This window comes from Orcinus orca, chromosome 4, assembly GCF_937001465.1.
Source record: "Orcinus orca chromosome 4, mOrcOrc1.1, whole genome shotgun sequence".
NCBI classification, from domain to species: Eukaryota; Metazoa; Chordata; class Mammalia; order Artiodactyla; family Delphinidae; genus Orcinus; species Orcinus orca.
In genome coordinates this window covers 78,989,420-79,007,132 of record NC_064562.1, presented here as the reverse complement: position 1 = coordinate 79,007,132, position 17,713 = coordinate 78,989,420, and the positions used below count along the sequence as shown (strand labels likewise).

The following is a 17,713-nucleotide window of genomic DNA, read 5'->3' as shown; positions in this document are numbered from 1 at the left end:
AACCACTAAAAAAAATAAAAGAAGTTATAACTGATATGCCAAGAAAAGAGAAAATGAAATCAAATAAAATGCTCAATTAAAACCACAAAAGGTAGAAAAAGAATGGAAGACAAAAAGAGAAACAAAGAACAAGGACAACAGATAGAAAACAGTAAAAATATGGTAGCTATTAATCCAACTAAATCAATAATCACTTTGAAGGTCAGTGGTCTAAATGCACCAATTAAAAGACAGAAATTTCAGAGTGGATTAAAAAATAAAAGATCCATAAACACACTTCTTGCTTACAAGAAACTCACTTTGAATATAAAGAGACATATAGATTAAAATTATGTGAATGAAGAAAGATATAACACTAATCAAAAGAAAGCAGGAGTAGCTATATTAATTTCAGACACAGAAGATTTGAGAATAATGAAAGTTATCAAAGATAAAGAGGGGAATTATACCTAAAGCACAAGCAACAAAATAAAAGGTAAGTGGGACTACATCAAACTAAAAAGCTTCTACACAGCAAAAGAAACCATCAACAAAATGAGAAAACAACCAATGGAATGGGACAAGTATTTGCAGACTGTATATCTGATAAGGGGTTAATATTCAAAATATATAAAGAACACATACAACTCAATAGCAGAAAAAATAAAATAAGAAACGGAAAAGGACCTGATAGACATTTTTCCTGAATAAGATCTATAAATGGCCAACATGTACATGAAAAGATACTCAACATCACTCCTCATTAGGGAAATGCCAGTTAAACAATGAAGTATCCCCCCAAGCCTATTAGAATGGCCATCATCAAAAAGACGAGATAACCAATGCCAGCTTGGATGTAGAGAAAAGGGAATCTTTGGTACTCTTGGTAGGATTGTAAATTGGTACAGCCACTGTGGAAAACAGTATGGAGGGTCCTCAAAAAATTAAAAATAGAACTACCGTACAATCCAGCAATTCCACTTCTGAGAATATATCCAAAGGAAATGAAAACACTAACTCAAAAAGGTATCTGCACCACCATGTTCCTAGCAGCATTATTTTCAGTAGCAAAGACATAGAAACAACCTAAGTGTCCATGGATGGGCGAATGGATAAAAGAATTTGTAGTGTATATATATGTATATACATGCATACAAACATGCATACAATGGAATATTATTCAGCCATTAAAAAACAAGGAAATCCTATCATTTGCAACAACATGGGTGGACCTTGAAGGCATTATGCTAAGCAAAACAAGACAGAGAAAGACAAATACTATATGATCTCACTGATGTGTGGAATTTAAACAAACACCAAACCCAGAAAAAGGAATCAGGTTTGTGGTTATATGGATTGGGGGGAGGGGGTCGGTTAGAGGAAGGTGGTCAAAAGATACAAACTTCCAGTTATAAGATAAATAAGCACCAGGGATGGAACCTACAACATGATGACTCTAGTTAACACTGCTGTATGCATTATAGGAAAGTTGTTAAGAGAGTAGATCCTAAGAATTTTCATCACAAGGAGAAAAAAAATTTTTTTTTATTGTATCAATATGAGAGGATGGATGTTAACCAAACTTATCATGGTAATCATTTCACAATACATGTAAATCACACCATCATGCTGTACACCTTAAACATATACAGGGATGTATGTCCGTTATTTCTCAATAAAACTGGAAAAATAATTTTTTAAAAGAGGGGAATTACATAATAAAGAGGTCAACTCTGCAAGATGTAATGATCCTACATGCAAGTGTATGCGCTTAGAAACAGACTTAAAGTAAGGGAAGCAAAAACAGCTGATCAGGGAGCCTGCCCCTTTTCTCTTTTTCACCTGCCTCCTCTCTAAGGGGCGGGGCCCCAGGTGGGCCCCCGCAACTTGGCGCGTCGTCTTGGCAACGGGAGAACGTGCAGGGAGGGGCCTAGAGGCGGGGCTTGTTACGCGCTGCCTCGTCGCGTCTGAGTTGGGCGCGCTGGGGCGGGGCGCGCGGAGTGCGGGCCGTCAGCCCATCCTCTCCCATCTTCTAGAAGGTGAGCAGCCTCCGGTCGTCGCCCAGCGGGAGCTTCTGGGCCGCCAATGGAGAGCCAGGAGTTTTCGGGTTCTTCTGGGCTGTCCGATGGGCACGACATGGCAGAAATATCCACTCGCTCAGAAGCCCTCCAGAAGCCCATTGTAGTCAGGATATTTGACGTGCTCAACCAGCCTGGGGAGTCCGAGGAGCCGGGGTTAGCCGAGGAGGCCGGCGAGGAAGACCAGCCAGGCGAGTCAGAGGGGTGTGCAGAGTCCCACCAGATCCCCAAGCCCCACAAGCCCTATGAGCTCTACCAACCCTGTGAGCCCCACAGGCCCCCCAAACCCCATGCACCTTACAAGCCTCATCCACCCCGTGAGGCCCGCGAGCCCCACAAGCCTCACGAAGTCGAGTTGCTTCCCAGAGCTGGCGTGATGATCTCCCCGTCTCTGCTGACCAGATCCCCGCCACGGCTTCTGCCATCTTCCCTGAGAGGTAGGTGTTGGGGGTCCCTCTGGGGGTTCTAATGGGAAGGTTTGCCTGCAAGGAACCTTTTATTTTTTTAATATAAATTTATTTATTTATTTATTTTTGGCTGCACTGGGTCTTCGCTGCTGCGCGAGCTTTCTCTAGTTGCGGCGAGCGGGGCTGCTCTTCATTGCCGTGCGCGGGCTTCTCACTGTGGTGGCTTCTCTTGTTGTGGAGCACCGGCTCTAAGCACGAGGGCTCAGTAGTTGTGTCACGCGGGGTCTAGAGTGCAGACTCAGTAGTTGTGACTCACGGGCTTAGTAGCTCCACGGCACGTGGGATCTTCCCTGACCAGGGCGTGAACCCGTGGCCCCTGCATTGGCAGGTGGATTCTTAACCACTGTGCCACCAAGGAAGTCCCCCCCCCATTTTGTTTTAAAGGAGGATAACACTTGTGTCATTTACCTGCTGTTTTGCAATGCCCTGTCTTTGGACCTCAAGAAGCTCTGATGGGAAATTGAGACTGGTGATGAAACAATCTCTTCACTCTGCTCTCTCTCCACCTGGGGACTTGCTAGCTGTCCTTGATTAGTCACTGTCACTAGCTGTCCTCGATTAATCACTGTCACTTCTTTTTGAAGCCCTTCTTAAGGCTTCTCTACAGTTAGTCATTGCAGTCCTCTGGGTTGCCACTTTGAACATACCTCTATTATAGCACTTAAGATTTTGGGTTATATCACTATCTTTTTCCTCAGCTAAGGGGAGGGATCCTTGAAGGGAGGATAGTTTTCTCAGTGTTTAGCACATGGTGGTGCTCAATAAATGCTATTATGTTGTTAAAGATGTAGTAACAAAACACTCATTGAACAAAAATTCAAACAGTATGTTTACTAAGTGCTTGCTGTATGTTCAGTCATCACCAAGTTCACAAGCTAACAGGGCTGATGGGACTTGGGTATAAACATCCAGCTCACTTATGGCCTCTCATTGATGACTCCACCCAGAACAATTCCTTGTCCACACTGGGCTTCCAGTTCCTTGGCTGACCACGTTTCATCTCATTTTCTCCTTGACTTGTCTTTATCAGCCTTGATTCTATGGTCTGTCATGTCAGTTGCTTACTTACAACATCTTCACCTCCCCATTGGCTCTTTGGCTGTTCACCGTACTTCTCCTGGGAGAACCTCAACCCTGGTTAAGCCCACCCATCCACCCTCTGCCTACACCTGAGCATCTGACTCTTCCTGTACAAAATCACACAATCATACTGACTGCTTTTATTTCAATTTCATAACCACAGATCTCAGCTGGTCACTTGGCACTGCCTGGCAAGCCCACTTTATTCACCTAATAAATTAGTTCTCCTAATCTGTGAGATGACTAAATGCCTTCTTTACTCTACTCCAGCCTTCACACCTTTGACCCCAAACATCTGAAGACTTTGCCTCACACTTGAGAAAATAGAAGCGATGTCATGAACTCCCTTATTTTCTTACCACTAATCTATTGCCTTACTCTAACCTGCACCCATGGATTCTGCCTTTTCTCATATTTCAGGGAAGAACTGTGCCTCTTTTTATGAGTGGCAAAAGCCTCCACTTGTGCTTTGGATTCCTCTCTTGTCTCCTGAAGACCTTTGTTCCTGCAGTTATCCCCTCTCTCTCCTAACAGCATCAGTCTCTCTCTTTCTAATGAATCAGACCCATGAGCATACACATGTACTCTAGAATCTTCTATCTTTTTTTTTTTAACATCTTTACTGGAGTATAATTGCTTTACAATGGTGTGTTAGTTTCTGCTTTATAACAAAGTGAATCAGTTATACATGTACATATATCCCCATAACTCTTCCCTCTTGCGTCTCCCTCCCTCCCACCCTCCCTATCCCACCCCTCTAGGTGGTCACAAAGCACCGAGCTGATCTCCCTGTGCTATGCAGCTGCTTCCCACTAGCTATCTACCTTACGTTTGGTAGTGTATATATGTCCATGGCACTCTCTCGCTTTGTCCCAGCTTACCCTTCCCCCTCCCCATATCCTCAAGTCCATTCTCTAGTAGGTCTGCGTCTTTATTCCTATCTTGCCCCTAGGTTCTTCATGACCATTTTGTTGTTGTTGTTTTTTAGATTCCATATATATGTGTTAGCATACAGTATTTATTTTTTCTTTTTCTGACTCACTTCACTCTGTATGACAGACTGTAGGTCCATCCACCTCACTACAAATAACTCAATTTTGTTTCTTTTTATGGCTGAGTAATATTCCATTGTATATATATGTGCCACATCTTCTTTATCCATTCATCTGTCGATGGACACTTAGGTTGCTTCCATGTCCTGGCTATTGAAAATAGAGCTGCAATGAACATTGTGGTACATGACTCTTTTTGGACTATGGTTTTCTCAGCGTATATGCCCAGTAGTGGGATAGCTGGGTCGTATGGTAGTTCTAGTTTTAGTTTTTTAAGGAACCTCCATACTGTTCTCCATAGTGGCTGTATCAATTTACATTCCCACCAACAGTGCAAGAGCGTTCCCTTTTCTCCACACCCTCTCCAGCATGTATTGTTTGTAGATTTTTAAATTTTTTTTTATTTTATTATTTTTTTTTATTATTTTTTGCTGTATGCGGGCCTCTCACTGATGTGGCCCCTCCCGCTGCGGAGCACAGGCTCCGGATGCACAGGCCCAGCGGCCATGGCTCACGGGCCCATCCACTCCGCGGCATGTGGGATCCTCCCGGACCGGGGCATGAACCCGCGTCCCCTGCATTGGCAGGCGGACTCCCAACCACTGCGCCACCAGGGAAGCCCCTGTTTGTAGATTTTTTGATGATGGCCATTCTGACTGGTGTGAGATGATATCTCATTGTAGTTTTGATTTGCATTTCTCTAATGATTAATGATGTTGAGCAGAATCTTCTATCTTGAAATAACCCTTAACCCCATGTCTTCTTCAGACCCTTCCTTCTCGCACCATCAGCCCCATTTTTCTGCAAGTCACTACAGAGCTTGTCAAAAGAGTTATCTGTACTCACTGACTCCTTTTTCCTGCTTGCCATTCTCTTCTCTACCCACCTAGTTAGGCGTCTTTCTCCTCCACTCCACTGAAACTGCTCTAGTTTACTGTCTTTCTCCCACCGCCAACCCTTTTGTCTCCTTTTGTGTGGATATTTCAGTATAGGTGATCCGTTTGCCTTCTTAGTTCTTTGACCTCTTCACTTTGAATGATGGGATCCTTCACTGCATCTTAGACACCCACTGCATTAGCCTTTGATAATGTCAATTGCTGTAGCACTTCCAAAATGTCTGTTTCAAGCACTCTAATCTCTAAGCACATCTATCTTTCCAGCTCACTTACTCCTCCTTGTACCCTCTCAATTCTTCAGCTTCAAAGGGACCTCTAATCCACTGATGCTATCAACTGTTCATTATATACCACTTACTACCTTATGTCCTTCTGTCTCTCCTTACCTTAGTCCATAGTCTACCAATGGAATCACTTCCTTGCAAGTATTAGCTCCCTTGTCTCTCCCTCTCGTCATTCTTGCTTAGTTAAATCCAATTCTTGCCTGCACTTGAAAAGATGCAAAAAAAAAAAAAAAAAAAGATGACAAGGGAAAACAAACAACTGTGTTGACTGATCTTTAAATCCATGACCTTGAACTTCAAGTGTGCTTTCATTGCTCTCAGTGGTTGTGTGGCAGTCATACTACATTTCCCTAATCAATTCATTTGCTAACATGGAACCTACCAAACTACCAGGATCTATACATATATACTCTATCTTTTGTCCTGTTAATAATAGACAAGCTGTCTTTGTTCTTACCAGAGGCCATTCTCTCAACCTGTATGTTGAATCCTATTCCACCTAATTTTAAGCTCTTTGCCCCTAAAATTAGCCCCTCTCTTTCCCACATCATTTTATTTCCCTCTCCACTGGATCATTCCCATGAGCACATGAACATGCAGCAATAACTCCTATCTTGAAGAAACCAAACCTTCCCTTAACCCCATGTACCCCTCCAGATACCACTCCTATACTCTGCTCCTTTTTAGAGGAAAATTCCTCAAAATAGTTTATGAGTTATTGTCTCCATCCTCTCTTCCCATTCTCTTGAGAACCGACTTAAGCTTTTATCCCCTCTACTTAGCTGAAGTTGCTCTTGTTGAGATCACAATGACCTCTACCTTGCCAAATTCAATGGCTAATTCTTCATCCTCATCTTACTTGTTTGACACATTCACTCCCTGTTTCTTGGAAGTCTTTCTCTACTTGACTTCTGGGATACCACTTCATTGTCATCCTACCTCATTGAATGCTCCTGACTCAGTTTCCTTTGCTAGATCATCTTTGTTTTCCCAGCCTCTAGGTTGAAGTGGGCGATGGCTCAGTTCTCTCAGATTCTTTAGAACTTTCCTTGCTCTCTGGATGATGTCATCAGTTCTGTGGCTTTAACTGCATGCTGATGACTTCCCAAATTATCTCCAGCCTCCATTTCTTTCTTGAGCTCCAGAGTTTTGTAACCAATTGTCTCTTTAACAGCCCTACTCGAATATCTAGTAGAAATGTAAAATTTAACATATCCATAACTGAACTCTTACTTCTGCCCCCAAACTTGCTCTTCCTCCACTGTTCCCCATTTTAGCAAATGGCACCACAATTCATTCATCCAGGTGCTCAGGTCAAAAACCTTGGAGTCATTCTTGACACCCGTTTTTCCCTTACACTTTGCCTCCAAGCCATTAGCAAACCCTAATTTTGAAATATGTCATGACAATGACCATTCTTTTTTTTTTTTTTTTTTTTTTTTTTTGCGGTACGCGGGGCCTCTCACTGTTGTGGGCTCTCCCGTTGTGGAGCACAGGCTCCGGACACGCAGGCTCAGCGGCCATGGCTCACGGGCCCAGCCGCTCTGCAGCATGTGGGATCTTCCCGGACCGAGGCACGAACCCCCGTCCCCTGCATTGGCAGGCGGATTCCCAACCTCTGCGCCACCAGGGAAGCCCGACAATGACCATTCTTAACATCCAAGCATTCATCACCTTTGTAAGCCACTGTCATCTCTTGCTTGGTCTGCTTCAGTAGCTTCCACTCTTGCCACATTCATGCCTTCCCCACATCATTTCCACCAGTTCATGGTTCATGTGGCAGTCACAGGGATCCCTTAGAACATAAATTACGCACAACTCTCCTGCTCTCACCTCTCCAGAGGGGGTTCTCATCTTGCAGAGTTTGTAGTCTAAAGTCCTAGGTAAGCCTACAAGGCCCACATGATCTGACCTGCCTCTCCAGCCTCGTGTCCCACCACTCTCCCCACTGTCTCTGCTCTCCAGCCACGTGGGCCTCCTTGCTCCCACCTCGATCATTTCACTTGCTTTTTCCTCTGCCAGGACACTCTTCCCTCAAGTATTTGTAACCTCCTTATAAAGGTGTACCGGATCACTCTGCCAAAAATACACTCTTTGGTCTGCTCATGTTTTTAAAGTCCCACACTTTTGTATTCAACTGCCTACTGGACATCTTCATTTGGATGTATCATAGGCACCTCAAATATAATATGCTTTGAGACAGAAGTCTTGACTTTCCTCCCAATCTTGTTCCTCCTTTGGTCTTCCAACTGAAGACTGAAGATTTCCCCCCCACCAAAATCTATTTCTCCCTGATTCCTTTTTCTTCACCCTCAAATCCAATGCATCCAATGTAAGTTCTCTTTGTTTTCTTTCCAGACCATTTCCTGAATCCATTCATTTCCTCTGCTACTTGCGGTCATTTACAGTCATCATCCCACTCATCCTGCTTAGTCATTTCTCACCTGGATTTCTACGTTCTCCTCCTGAGTAGTCTCCCTGCTTCTGCTCTTGTTCCCTTTCAGGTCTTTACTACCTTAGCCAGAGGGGATATTTTAAAAACCATATTGGATCACATCTTTCCCTTACTATATTATCCTTCCTGTGGTGTCCCATTGCTCTTAGGATAAACCCAAACCTTTTATAGGGGTCTCTAGAGCTCCACGGGCTCTCTGACCTCACTCCCTACCACTCTCCCTACTGCTCACTCTGCCCCAGTCACACTGGCTTCTTTTCTCTTCCCCTAAAAGGCCAATCCCATACTTGCTCCTGCTTCAGAATCTGCATGGGTGGTTTTCTCTCCCTAGATGTTTATTGTTTTCCTAGGATCATCTCATGGTTAATTCCTGTTCAGATCTCAGCCCATGTTTTTAAAGGGTGGGAAAGCCTACCTTTTAGAGGGCCTTGCCTGTCTGTGCTGCCCCACAATAGCCCCCCTGAAGTCCCGGTATAGAAAGTTTTCAGACTTTGCTTTAGAAAGGACTACTTTAAAGCTTCTATCTTCTGAATTTATCTTCTAGATTTTCCTTGTTAAAAATTCCAGTAAGTCTTTATGTTAATTCAATAAGCAGCGAGTATATTTATATATTATTTACATAAAATAATGTAAACATTAGGCCATATGTAGTCAGCATGTCACCATGCCCCTCTAACTCAAACATTCCTTCATATGAAAGACGTTTACTGAGAATATACTGAGGCACTCTTCTGTGTCCTGTGAGGGTGTTGAGATGACTGAGACATGGCAGTTTTGGTTGTGTGCACATTTAAAAAATGTATATTGTAGAGTAAGTTCCATCATTCTAACACCTTACTAATGTGTCGTCACTAATCATCACTGTCACTGTTAAACTTTATTGAGCACTTACTATGTTCAGGGCATAGGCACTGAGCTGTAGATGAATAAGACGTGGATCCCATCCTTGGACTGTCAGTGTGGTTGGGGAGGCCAAACACATCCTCAACACATCCCTGGCATAGAAAGTAAAGTGGACTGGAGTATCCTATAGGACTGTCACTTCGTTTTTCTGAGTTAAATGGCAGTACTGACCTCTTTTATGGCTTCTGTATTGAATCATAATTAGAAATGTCTCTTTCTACTTCTAGGTGATGAAAGAATTCACCATGGGTTTTCTTTTCTTAAACATTGAAATCTTTGATCCATTTAGAATTTATCCTGGTGTATGGTATGAGTTATAAACCCAGCTTTCTTAGTGCCTACTCAGTTGCCAGTGCTATCTTGACACAGATGAAATCAGGTGAAAATGAACATGAAACATATATTTGAAACAAGAGAAAAAGGTCACAAAAATGCAGACCGAGGGGGTGTGAGAGGAGACACAGCTTAATAGTTAGCTTGGTGATGTGATATTTTTGAGCTCTAGTTTGCATGGAGGTCCCAGTTTTTGTTGTTGTTGAACCAGATGGAAGGGCTTGCCCTCTTCCTGCCTCTGCCTTCTCACCCTCAAGCAAAACCCTTTCCCACATTCTCCTATCTCTTGCCCAAATGACCCTGAGCTAAGGCAGTGGGGAGCTGTGCCTAGGAGAGGATTGAGGAAGAATGAATAGTAGTAATGATTATATAGCTTAATCTGTCATGTCAGAGAACATCCCAATGTCTGTTTACATGGTCATACCCAGCATAGACCTGGACTGCTTTAAGACCGATCTTCAAAACCATAGTGTACCTAAAAACAAGCACAAATTTTACTTCAGAAAGCTTTGAGAAATAACCTAGGTCTTACCGAAGTACCTTCAAGGGAATTCTACCATCTAACACAGAGCAAATCCTGCTGAAATATTCTTGAGGCACATCTCTTCCCAAGTCCCAGTCACCATGGCAGCTGTTCCCCACAAATACCTTTCCTCTTTCTCTCAAGCTGCAGCTTGCCTCTCTCTTGCCCGCCTGTGCCCCCTAGTTCTGTCCTGAGAGGTGTTCCCTGCCTTTCCTTTATAGGTCAGTGGTATCCCATTCGTACCTGAGGCTGAGCAGCTCACACATGGGCTCCTTAAGGAGGCAGGGTAGAGGGCAAGTGGAGAGTAGTTATACTTTGACATTTCATCCTTACGGTGTTACAAAACGCTTTACTTCTACATGCAACGGGAATCCCCGTGTAGGAGTGCCTCAGTCCCCATCAGGGAACAACAGCTTTTTAATCATGCTTCCTCCCAGCAGATGGCAGCCTTCCCCAGCAGATGGCTTGGAGCACAAGCCAGATCATCCCACTGTTGGCTCCAGTGGCAACAGGAGCAGTGTGGTTTGTTTGCTGCGGAATAAAATACAAACATCTAAAGGGCATAACACAGCCATAACGTTCTGATTATCTCTTAAAGGGAGATGCTAGTCATCATTCTGCTCAGAATCCTTTAGAGGCTCCTTCCTGTTGGCCTTATAATAAGAGCCAAACTCCTCCAGGGCTCATTGTGATCTGGCCTCACCACAAATCCTGCTCTCCTCTTCCTTGCTCCCTTTCCTCCAGCCACCCTGACTGCTGTCTTGCTGCGCCTTTCTCTTAATTTCACCTCAGGGCCTTCACACTTGCTGTTTCTTGGTCTGAAATGCTCTTCCTCTCTCATTTCCCTTTCTCCCCTCTCCTATATCTGGCCCTTTCTTGTCTTTCATTTCCACAGGTAGAGTGTCACTTCCTCCGAAGACGCCTCCCTATCTCCCTAAGCTAGGTGCCCCCTTCCTTCCACGCAGTGAACGTCATGCTAGTTTATCTTCTTCCGGTGCTCACCACCGTCTGAAATTGTTCACCTGCTTATTGTCTGTCTGTCCACCTGAAAGGCGAACTGCTTGAGGGGAGGACAGGGACTTTATCTTGACCCTTCTCTAGTCCAAAGCTTAGAACGTCGAGATGAATTCCGAATAAAAGTCATTCATATGGACGTGGTCTAGATTCACCCAGTCGTCGTTATTCAGCTCACAGCAACTTAGGTCCATTGAGTGTCCTACGTATTTAACACCATCTCATTTCATCTTTAAAACGACCCTTTGGTGTAAGTGCTATTTGTGTCCCCCCTTTGCAGATGAAGAAACTGAGGCAGAGAGGAGGTAAGTGACTTGCCAAAGGCCACACACACAGTAACAGAGCAGATATTGGGCCCAGGCAGGCAATCCCACACCCTGCTCCACTTCACCACCACACTTCTACCTGTGCTAGGTGCTATGGGTGACAGGGGAAGTAGATAGGAAGATAGTGAGGGGAAGGAGCTCAGCACAGTGCTTGGCACATTGTAAGTGCTCAATAGATATTATAGTGTTTTGTAAATAGTGGGCCTGTCTATTCTATCTATTCAACTGTGTATGTTATGTGCTGTGAGGACTACAAAATAAAGCAGTCTTTCCTCACATGTTTACAAGCTTAGGGAAATAATATAGACATAAACGTAGCAAAATATGTAATTAGAGCCCAGATGAGTGATGTGGCCTTCAGTCCAACCATAACCAGACACTCTACCTCTACATACAATTATCTCCCATTCTTGTACCACCCTGCAAAGTTTTGTTTTGTTTTTTTTGACTGGGAACATAATTTTATTTTGTTTGGCACAGTGGGCAGGGGTCCAGTCTTAGAACTTCTGGAATTGCATCTTGGTGCCGGCAGCCTTGGAGACCTTCACATTGAAGCATACCGTCTTGCTCAGGGGCCATCCCTCACCCACTGTGTAAATGTCGCCGATCTGGATGTCCCTGAAGCAGGGGGAAAGGTGCACGGACATGTTCTTGTGGTGCTTCTCGAAGTGGTTGTACTTTCGGATGTAGTGGAGGTAGTCTCGGCAGATGACAGTGGTCCTCTGCATCTTCAACTTGGTCACCAAGCCAGACAGGATCCTCCCTCAGATGGAGAAATTACCAGTAAAAGGGCATTTCTTGTCAATGTAAGTGCCCTCAGTGGCCTCCTTCGGTGTCTTGGAGCCCAGACTGATGTTCTTGTTGTACTGCGGGAGCTTCTCCTTGACAGTTTCTCCAAGCAGGACCCTCTTCTTATTTTGAAAGATGGTCAGTTGCTTTCTGTAGACACGCTCAGTCTGAATGTCCGCCATCTTCCAAGCTGCCTGAAAAAAGGTTCTGCAAAGTATTTTTGTCCTCAATTTACAGATGAGGAATCTGAGACTCAGCATTTGTCTGTGGGCATGTAGTGGTGGGACCAGCATTCAAAGCCCTGTTAGTTTGATCCAAAGCCTGTGAAATACTGCAGTGGCTATACAGGAGAAAAGAATGGAGAATGGAGAAAAGAAGCACTGCTGTTACTCTCTAGGAAAAAGGAGCTGGGAAATATTTTAGGAACAGGGAGTGATACTGGAGTTGTACTCAGGAAGATCTGCCCCTAGGATGGATTGGATGTTTGAAATCCTGCCCCTGCCCCCAAAGAAATGTGAATGCTTGAACACTGCTGTGCCTGAGTCACGGCTCCACCCACATACTGGGGATTTCAATTTGAGCACATAGTAGAAGAGGGAGCTTGATGCCACTGGAAAGGGCACTAAACTAGGAGGTTAGTTCTGGTTTTGTCATAGCTGCATGTCTGTTTCCTTCCTAGTGAAATGAGGATTCTAGTGCTGAGAATCTGGATTTTAATACAGCTGCTTAATTTGATACAGCAAGATGTTGCCAAAATGAGATTACTATATATTCTTGAATATAAGGAAATTTGGAAAAACTCTAGCCAATTTGAATAGATAAACTTTTAGGAAGAAAGATAGTTAGACAAATGTTTATTTAGAAAGGTGTTAATGTATATTAACACCTATAAAATTAAAATAACATTAAAATCAATGATATAATTTAGAAATAGTTCTTATTTCTAACGTTACATTTCATGGAAAAGCCGTTTTATTCAACTTTTTCACTTGCATGCTTGACATCACTAGAGTTACCTTTTGAGTAATTTAACACTTTTTCCAGGAAAATCATTTTTATTTCTTAAGTTATTTGAGATAGAAAATTTAAGAGTTTTATTATAGAAATTTTCAAACACACCCAAAATAGAGAATGTTATAGTGTACCCCCGTATACCCATCACTTAGTTTTAATAATTATTAACATTTTGCTAATCTCATTTCATCTAGGTATTCTCTTACCAACCCTTCCTACCACACACACACACACACACACACACACATTTTGGGGCTTCCTGTAGGACAAGTTTTTTTGTTTGGTTGTTTTTTTAATTTATTTATTTTTCATACAGCAGATTCTTATTAGTTATCTATTTTACACATATTAGTGTATATATGTCAGTCCCAGTCTCCCAATTCATTCCCCCCACCCCCTGCTCTCCCCCCTTGGTGTCCATGCGTTTGTTCTCTACATCTCTGTCTCTATTTCTGCCTTGCAAACCAGTTCACCTGTACCATTTTTCTAGCTTCCACATATATGCATTAATATACGATATTTGTTTTTCTGACTTACTTCACTCTGTATGACAGTCTCTAGGTCCATCCACGTCTCTACAAATGATCCAATTTTGTTTCTTTTTATGGCTGAGTATTTTTTTTTCTTGAAGGATAAATTTATTAATTTATTGAACAAATACTTATGGTACCAGGCATTGTACTTAACAGCACAGTTCCAGAAGCTGCCTTGTTAGTCTGATTCTGCCTTTGCTGGGGAACCTGTCATCTGCTTGTGCAACATCACTCATGGGCCTCATCAGACAAGTTGTTTTAAAGAAAATACTAGACACCATTTCATTTTGCCCATAAGTATCTTATATGCCTTTCTCATTGCTAAGGACTTTAAAAAACCCATAAATTATCATGCCATTATTTACACTTAAAATTTACAATTATTCTTTAATACTGTCTAATACCTGCTAAATATTTAAGCTTAATTGTCTCAAAAGTGTATTTTTACAGTTGGTTAGTTTGAATTAGCCCTCACACAAGGGCCACACATTGTCTCTTCTCTGTTACTCTTTTTTTTTTTTTTTGGCCGCACTGAGCGGCATGTGGGATCTTAGTTCCCAGACCGTGGATGGAACCTGCACCCCCTGCAGTGGAAGCACAGAGTCTTAACCACTGGACCACCAGGGAAGTCCCTCTGTTACTCTTTAACACCTACCCTAATCCTCTCTCCCTTTTTCAAACACGTTTGTTAGAAACTTTGGGTAAAATATACCATATTCTGAATTTAATTTGTTCTTTGTGACGTCTTTAACTTGCTCTTCTAGCTCCCCTTTTTTTTTGCAAAGCATATAGATTAAGAGGCTTGCTTAGACTGAAAATAGTTTCAAGCAAGAATTTTTCATAGGTGGTGCCACGCTTGGGGGCATACGCTGTCAGGCTCTGACGTTTGTGGTGGTTCTAAGATTGATGAGTGAGTTCAGGTGAGGTTGGCTCAACCCCTCCATGGTAAAGTTCCCCATCCACCTTTTACCAGCTGGTTTCAGCAGCCAGTTTCGTTCTTTGCCTAGATTCCATTATATCATTAGGGATAAGATAGGCACCTTTTGAACCTGTGTTTTATGCTGTCACTAGAAATTATGTAACAAGCCATCAGAACCCATTCATGTAATGTAACAGAACTTTAAAAAAAATTCATTCTGTAGCTGTACTTTTATCTGCACAATACAACTACCTCATTCTTTGTGTTTCTATTTTGCTTTTTAAAATGATGTTTAATTATTTAGAGCAACATCCAATGCTTAGGATTACAAAAGCATATCCCCAAGAATAATTATTAAATCTGTTTTAAATTTCTTTACTTCGTCCCTCTTTTTAAATACTGATTTAAATTTAAATTGTAGGGAGAGCTCTATAATTATTTTAGCATTAATTGAAGTTGTTTCAGGCTGATATGTTTTCATTTCTCATTTCTTTGTTGGGAAAATAAAGTAATTGAGAAAGTGTCTCATAAGATGAGATTTATAAGAACTTGCATGCAAGGTAACCTCGTTTCTGAGGAATAATTTTTGGGAACAAAATCTTTCCTTATACTCAGTTATTTATGGTGCTCTACTGAAAACTTCTTATTTTTTAAAATTTATCATGGTTTCATGAAACGCATATATCAAGAGTAAAGTTTAAAGAAGGAAGAAAACTAAGAAAATAGGATTCTCTTCACCTTTTCATTCTCAAGTCCTATAATTTATTTTGTGTGTGTATAACACCGTTGAGACCTCACAAGAGAAGTTTCTTTCAGATTTCAATATTAGGAAAAGTTGATGTTTTTTGCTTTCAATGGTAGAATTAGAATGTTCAGATATAACTGTACAAGGCTTTAATTATACATTCTTCCTTTTGTTTCATTTTATTTTCCTTTCTCTTCTCCCTCCACTATTTTTCTATCTCTCCTTGAATTTTTCATCTTAAAACAGATAATATCCTATTGTAGTGTATGCGTTTATGTAAGCAATCTAAAATTCATTTAGAAATGAGGGGAGGGTATAAATACATAAGGAAACCAATGAAAATACATGTGAGTACATGATCACAATTAGGTTCTCATTTCATTAATTTTCATAGGTGGAATCTTTAATAGTAAATTATTGGGTTGGCCAAAAAGTTCGTTCAGGTTTTTCTGTAAGGTGTTGGAGAAAAACCCAAATGAACTTTTTGGTCAACCCAATACTTAAACTTTACAATTACTGAAACTTAACAGTTACTTAAACTTTTTTTTATTTACAGAAATTTAAGCATTTAAAATTAATTTTAATTTTTAAATTTTTAGGATTATAGCTATGATTTATTGTGTATTTACTATGTTTTGGGCACTATGCAGAGTGCTTTACATGTATTATCTTATTTAACTTTCAGACAACAACCTTTTGTGGTACATGACCGTGAGAAAACTAAGGTATGGAGAGCTTTAGTAAACTTGCCCAAGATCAGAGGTTGGAGCCAGGATTTGGTTCTAGGCAGTCTGATTCCAGAGCCAGTGGTCCTATCCATTAAACAATATTATAGTATTCCCTAAAGCTGTTTGCTTCAAAAAATACCAGTGCTTGTCCCACCCCCTGAGGTTGTGACTTAACTGGGCTGGGACCCAAAATTTTTAAAAGATTTCCAGGTGATTGTAATGTGCAGACAAGTTTGGAAACCATTGTAATACTGCTTTGCTTGGGACATAGCTGACACAATGGCCACCTGAGAGCTATTCCTTCCTGCCAGTTGATGAGATAACATCAAAAATGTGTTTCTAAAATGAAGCATGAAAGCTCTACCTGTGGGAGAAATTATAGCATGAAAGGGCAAAAGGAAATAGCATAATTCATTCGTATTACCAGCATTTGTAGAAGTTATTTTAGGATTAACTCAGTGTTATATTGACTCTGACTTGTGTATATAAAGCTGGAAACCAAGCTTGGTGATGCATCAGAATCCACAAAACAAGTGCTGTATCTTTCATGAGGGACAGCATGACTGTGTACAAGGGCATTTTTGTAGACTACCCTCCCCTCTTCCTTACGTCTGAGTCAGTTTAGCCTTAAAAGGAGACTAATAGAAAATAGCCGAACTCAAAATTTTCATTTACTTTTTTTTTTTTTTTTTAAGGTCATAGCCTATCTCCTAGTGGGCTGTAAACTCCTTGTAAAGAGAAACCAACCGTATCTTATAAATTTTGTTCTCTCAACTTTGGCACCAGGCTGCACATACTAGAAACCCAATCAATACCTGAGTGCTGTGTTTCCTACAGTGCTCCTACATTGATGCACTAAAGTTGTAACTAATAATTCTACCATTCATCTACTGTCTGCATCTATTATATGCAGGGTGTTTTACATACATGTCACTAATCTTTACACACACCTACCCATTATCCTCCTATCTGAGGAGAGGAAACTGAGTCTCAGAGAAGTTAAGGAATTTGCCCAAGATTGTACAGCTGAGTAAGTAACAAAACTGGGGTTTGAGCCATGTCTGTCTGATGCCAGAGCACACCCACTTTCCTTTACCCCAAACACTCCAGAGGGTGGACTCCCAGACGTGATTAAAAACTCCCAAGGAGAAACTGTCTGGAACAATTTGTCATAATGAGGCCTGTTATAATAGGCCTTTGGATAATTTGGCCTGTATGATCGCCTATATTTTCCCATAGTAAAAAAAAAACTTCTAAACATAATTTTTTTTTTTTTAAGATTTAATTTTATTTATTTTTGGCTGCGCTGGGTCTTCGTTTCTGTGTGCGGGCTTTATCTAGTTACGGCAAGTGGGGGCTACTCTTCACTGCTGTGCGCGGGCTTCTCATCGCAGTGGCTTCTCTTGTTGCAGAGCACGGGCTCTAGGCTCACAGGCTTCAGTAGTTGTGACACACGGGCTCAGTAGTTGTGGCTCACGGGCTCTAGAGTGCAGGCTCAGTAGTTGTGGCACATGGGCTTAGTTGCTCCACGGCATGTGGGATCTTCCCGGACCAGGGATCAAACCCATGTCCACTGTGCCACCAGGGAAGTTGCT

General features: G+C 41.9%; 1 protein-coding gene and 1 pseudogene across 14 annotated transcripts in view; one reads left to right on the top strand and one right to left on the bottom strand.

Annotated features, from left to right (window-relative positions):
• Nucleotides 1-1,616: 1,616 nt before the first annotated feature.
• The window catches only part of THEGL (theg spermatid protein like), a 101,566-nt gene continuing 85,469 nt past the window's right edge, over nucleotides 1,617-17,713 (top strand). For 13 of the 14 annotated variants that reach the window (XM_049709322.1, XM_049709315.1, XM_049709317.1 and 10 more), the window contains exon 1: nucleotides 1,617-2,494. In XM_049709322.1, coding sequence (XP_049565279.1) covers nucleotides 2,065-2,494 — 430 coding nt within the window. In that variant the 5' untranslated portion in view covers nucleotides 1,617-2,064. The remainder of the gene's footprint in view (nucleotides 2,495-17,713) is intronic. The other variant, XM_049709326.1, reaches the window with a different exon arrangement.
• LOC125964270 (40S ribosomal protein S11-like) lies at nucleotides 5,093-13,427 on the bottom strand (annotated as a pseudogene).